The 5,583-nt window shown below is 45.2% G+C and overlaps 1 protein-coding gene across 1 annotated transcript; it reads left to right on the top strand.

Moving 5' to 3' along the window:
- Positions 1–422: 422 nt before the first annotated feature.
- Positions 423–4,810, top strand: LOC120812067 (uncharacterized). Its single transcript, XM_040167875.2, has 6 exons — positions 423–844; positions 2,295–2,342; positions 3,331–3,441; positions 3,790–3,909; positions 4,170–4,247; positions 4,321–4,810. Exons 1-6 carry the CDS (start codon positions 722–724, stop codon positions 4,381–4,383), a joined length of 543 nt encoding a protein of 180 aa, XP_040023809.2. The 5' UTR covers positions 423–721; the 3' UTR covers positions 4,384–4,810.
- The last annotated feature ends 773 nt before the right edge of the window (positions 4,811–5,583 follow it).

Here is a 5,583-nt window from a genome sequence, read left to right as displayed (position 1 = left end):
TGTTGACTTTCTGTTTTTCATGAGTAGTTTCCACGGTAGACGTGAAATGTTTTTATCCATACCTGACGATCCTTTGCCACTGTTCAACTAAAGCAGGTCTACAAGCTTGAAGATGAATTGAGGTTAATAGCTGTATATTCCTCTGAGAAGGGGAATTACCATAATTCTTAAAGGCTTACTAAAGGGTTTGGATCAATGCAGAACTGCATGAACAGCCATTATGTGCCTGTTCATACGAGAGAGAGAGAGAGTTGTCCACACTGAGACTAATGCTCTGCATAATGCAAGATATTACAACAACCAAACCCCTAATTTTTCATTTGATGTGTAGATCAAGAGTGACAGCACAAGTTCACTCTCTCTCTTCACTCTCTCAGTGCTCTCTCTAGTTTAAACAAACAGACCCACCCACCCACCCACACACACATACTGTCGGGATCTACAAGCCAGGCATAAGTGGAAAATCTCTTTCAGCGAGGTTCTTCGGGTAGGGGGGGACAGGGGGCGTTTTGGAAGGGGAGGCCCCTCAAGATGTCTGACATGTTTCTGCAGGACCGCAGGCCACTGGCTGGCGCGGAGCTCAGGCTTGTGGTGGGCTGCTTGTCTGCGTGAAGCTGGCATGGCCCTTTCGTTCCGCTGCATCTGTTCCCCATTAGCCGAGCCGAGAGTATAAAGCAGGGAGCTGACGGGGGCTGAGGACACTCGAGTTCCTGCCTGGATCATGGGGTTTACTATCTGGCTGTGCGTGCTCTGTCTGCAGGCGAGCCTGCTGTCACACGCCCTCGACTGCTCAGCAGCAGCACACGGAGAGCCGCGTGTCAGGGGACGGACCGCAGACGGACGGGTAAGAGGCGCACTTCTAATGGATGGATGCGATGGTTGGGGAAGGACAGCGGTGACCCAAGGTGTTCATTACGCATCAGTCATCCTCTGTGCTGTTGTTGCTCTGCAGGTGTAAGTGCAGCCTGTTGGAGTCGATTTAAACGCTGTTTGCCGGACCTAACTATATAATAACCAGCACTTCTTGGAAATGAGAGTGGAGAGATTGTGAGAAATCAGCATATTCTGGAGCAAGGACGCCACAGAGCACTTCGGGCCGGCAGTAAGACGTCTCTGATGTTAAGTCAGTTGGATTTTGATTTTAAGGGAATAGTATGTTTTAAATACAATGAAATTATACAATGTTTTGGGCATTTTTTTCTCTATTGTACAAGGTACATCTCAGTTGAGTCAGAGATTAAAATTCAACTCATTAGCTTTCATGTGAAATCATTCAGAATGCACTTGAACAATCTATATTTCATTTTTGTACTTTCAGTGTAGGTTAATATGACTAGTAGTGTGTCCAAGTTGTTCCCCGGAAAGGTGTGGTCTGCTGTTTCCACAGCAGCACGGGTCAGAAGCCGAACGCAGGTGAAGAGGCGGCTGTGACGATAGTAGTGATCCAGTGTTTGTCAGGACGTCAGTAGACGCGTACTTTCCGACCCTGACCCGTGGAGACGTACCATTTCTTTTCTTAACAAGTCTCATTGTAATGGTTTTCACAGCCATTGCGCCGCCACATCAAAAATACACCCTTCTGTGGAACAAAAATCTTTCAGCTCTCTTTCCGGCTTTTTTTCATGTGGCCAGCGGCTGTTATACTTTAAACCTGTGGTTCGTATTTTTCTGTGGACAAATTTTCTGTCCGAAAGTATTCGCACTCATCTGGACGACGGATTCAACGGTTGCCAGGAGTGAGGAGGATTTCCACCCACACATGAAAGAGTTTTTCTTTTGGAATTGTGTTCCGTCCGAGGGAGCTTGTGCCACACATGTGTTTTTCTGCCGCGGTTATTTGTGTCGTAATTACAGAATACGAATGCCGTGGCTTCAAACGTTGTGCTGACCATACTAATAACCGATGGAGCATCTTCTCAGAGGCTGCATTCGGTTGGGTTCACTTGAGTTTTGCACAAAGGTCACTTGTGTTTATAAAGGAACGGATTAAATGAGTAATTTATGGACTGTTCAACATATTAATGTGCAGCAGAGATCCAGATGGATTGTGGCAGGTTTTCATGAGGTTGAATTTTGCTCAAAACACACACACACACACACACACACACACACACACACATTAGACAGCTAATAGTTTTCTTACAGGAAAATTGAATGAAAACATAATCGATGTGAAGGGGCCCGACTACTCTATGGTGACACATTCATGAATAGATAACAAACGTTTCAATAGTGTCTGTATGCGTTGTATGATAATCAACAGACTCTTGATCCTCTCCTCTTCCTCTCCTCAGTACGATGACCAGAAGGAGCAGAGGGCGCTGCCCTTAGCTGAAGAGCCGGTACGTGTCACCACTCACTCCTGTACAACTCAAGGTTATTGCTCAAGTGTCAATCTTTCAGTTTCTGCCCCCCCCCCCCCAGTTCAGAGCTGTTTTTTTACCCCGACAGAGTGCGTTGCAGGGTCACGGGTTAGACATCATGGTTACTGGAGAGCTGGGGGAGGACAGACCAAAGAGGGGGAACAGGTGGCGTGGAAAAGAGGGAGGCAGGCTGTGAAGGGTTGAGTTCATTCTTCCTTATAGAACAACACAACACAATTAGGAAACTGAATAATTAGATAACTGTCACTGGTACAAATGGGGGCATTATGTAATTGTGACAACGCTATCCGCCAGTGGAAGTCCCCCCTCCCTCCGCCAATAACCGATATTGCAATTATCCCTTGAATCTTAACTGTAACGGCCATTATGCTCAAATGTTCCACAAAGCTCATGTGAAGACTAAAGTGATCCTCAGAATGCAGCTCCACAGCAATCACTACAAACACTTCAAACGGCTGCACAAAGGTTTTGTAGCGTTGTGCCACTGTCTTTGTTTTCAACTGGGTGGAAAGGGGGAAAGGAAGGAAGTTATAATCAAACACTGGACACAGTATGGCTACTTTTCTCTTTCCACATTCGACGGGGTGAAAAAAAAAAGATTGATTAAGCCAAGGGCCTGTGGCTCGGTTTTTAATTTCCCCCAAATTCCTAATTAGTGGACCGAAACCCGTTGTTTATCAAAGTGACACTCCATTTATCGAGTGGATAAATAGCAGTGCTTCGCTTGTGACCAGATCAATAGCAAAATGCAGGAAAGGGCGGAGCCAGTGACAATAATCATTTTACAGTTTCCATCCCTTTATTGCTTGAGCTGGATGGGACAAGGACAGGACACGGTCGGAAAGGACCAGACAGGAAAGGACAAAGGACAATGTGCTCCATTCAGTTTCCACCACACATAAGACGTGGCTGTGAATGTGGTCGTGCGTCGTCTCGTTCCTCGTAGGTCTTGTCCAGACGGAGGAGAGAGTCGGAGCGGAGGGGTCCCGCCCACCTGAGCCTCTCCAGCCTGCCCGGGGCCGTCTCCGTCAAAGGTTTCCCCAACACTCTCTCCCAGGTAAACCACTTGTTGTTAGTCACACTGGAGTCAGAGTGAGCAAAAGCCAAATGCGGGGGGAAGGTGGCGACCGGTCTGCTGCTGCTGCTGCTGCCAATGCTCCAGCGAGGCTTTAGTCATAATCTGAATCATCAGTACGCAGTGCACACAGAAACCACGTTGTCCGGTCACGAAATTGATTTGAGAAGACTAGCATGTAAAAGAGCAACATCTAGAGAGAGATAATGTTTAAGTTTAAGTGGGGGATTGTGTTTTTTTTCCAAATTTGAACACAATTGGGTGGCTTGAAAGAGATCTAGATGGTGGTGTGCAGGGTGAATACTGATCCCTGCGTCAATGGATTCTCAGGTCGACAGGTCCAGGCGGCACTTGGCTCCAGCTGTGAGTGAGAAGAAAAAGAACAAGCGTAAATCCCGCCCCGGCTACCTCTCGCTCCTTAGCAACGACAAGACATCCAACCCCCTACAGGTGAGTCTCCATGGCAACCCCCATGGAGAGGAACAGCTGGGCCGGAGAGGCCGGATGTGCAGGGAGAGTTATAAGGCCACCTTACTTTGTTTCATTGGTTCACTTTGGTCGACTCGACGATGCGATCTGTTTGTTGAAATGGCTCATTCAGGCCCTTGAAAAGGTTCCTCACAATCTCTCTCAGTATTTGACAATGAGTCGATGTCGTAAGAATTTCTTTTTATGAAACATCACCCTTTTGTATGGAATTTCACTCCTAGGTGATCAGAGCAAGAAGACAGGTGAAGGCCGAGCCTCCCAAGAGGAATTCAGGCCGCTCCGGAGCCTTCTCTGTCCTGGTGAGTCATCATATAGGGTTTATTCTCCTGTATGTCTGATTGGTATCTAAATGACATGTTCTGTGCTCTCCAGGGAGATCCTTCTCAGAACGACAGACCCAAAAGAAGCATACGGAAGACGGATGCTGCAAAATGAAATGCTCTCTCTCTCATTTTGGCGAAGCAGGACAAAGGGGTGTGAACAGAAAAAAAGAAAATCCCACCAAAAAAAGCATAAACTAAAAACGAAGACAGTTGTGAAGATTTTGGAATATAAATTTCTGCTTATTTGGTTTATGTTATTTTGACGCCCATGTCAATCATTACTGTTTTAACTGTAAGCTAACTTACTTGTCTCAGCCAGACTGCACTTGCAAATACTTTTTATACACTATTTTAGGGTTTCTAATATATTCCTGCATGATATAAAATCAAGTCACAAATGATCCCATATTAATATTATAGTTTGCCATTTTGTTCTAACCTATTTAATCATAGATTCCTTATGAAGATGGGGGGGTATATTTTTGCATAAATATTTCTTGTCTTGTATCATATTTCAATAAAGGTTTAGTAGAGACATATGGAGTGAGAATCTTTAACATTAAATACTTTACGCTCCACTGCAGCGTCTTCTGTAAACTTGAGAATAGCTTTACACTCTCAGCTTCATTCAGAAGTGGTAGAACAGGAGCAGCCTCAGTCCTTCCCTCTCTCTTTCCAATGACACGTTACAGTTTCCACTCAAAGGCCTGTGAAACTGAGTGGGACCAATTCATAAAATGAAGTACCATGTTGTTGAAACACTGGCTGAGTCTCCCCATTGCAGATGGCAAGTGTTCCATGCACGGTTCATGGTTGGCAAAGATGGCCCGCAAAATTAAAAAGCAGAAACCTCTTTTCTATAAAAGTCCTTAATCTATTTACGTTATAAAAGTCACGGGAAAATAATCAAGTAGAGAGAGAGGAAAAAAAAAACATAAAGTCCAGACCATCTGTTTTTAGGAGTCAGACATTCTATTTAAATATCTTGTGTCATTTCTAATTCATTTGGCTAGGAACGGAAACACAGTATAGACCAGAGGGTACATTGAGTATTTCTGCAGGACACTGACGTAAATGCGAGCGCCAAATCTGATCTCTGCTCCTGGGCCTCTATTTACAGCCGATATATAACAAATCACCTGTGTCACGACACAGAAAAGCCGGGATGATGATGTTCCGTTTGTAATAAAAGCAGCAAAAAGGACATTGCACTGAGGCCCACCCAAATGTAATGTCAACAAAAGATCCAGCATCCAGCCAGTGTAAAAGTAAGGCAATCTAAATGAATAGGGTGAGTCATCCTCCGCTCATC

This window comes from Gasterosteus aculeatus, chromosome 21 (genome assembly GCF_964276395.1).
Source record: "Gasterosteus aculeatus chromosome 21, fGasAcu3.hap1.1, whole genome shotgun sequence".
Lineage (NCBI taxonomy): Eukaryota > Metazoa > Chordata > Actinopteri > Perciformes > Gasterosteidae > Gasterosteus > Gasterosteus aculeatus.
Note: the sequence above shows the minus strand (reverse complement) of the source record. Positions and strands in the feature narration are given on the sequence as shown.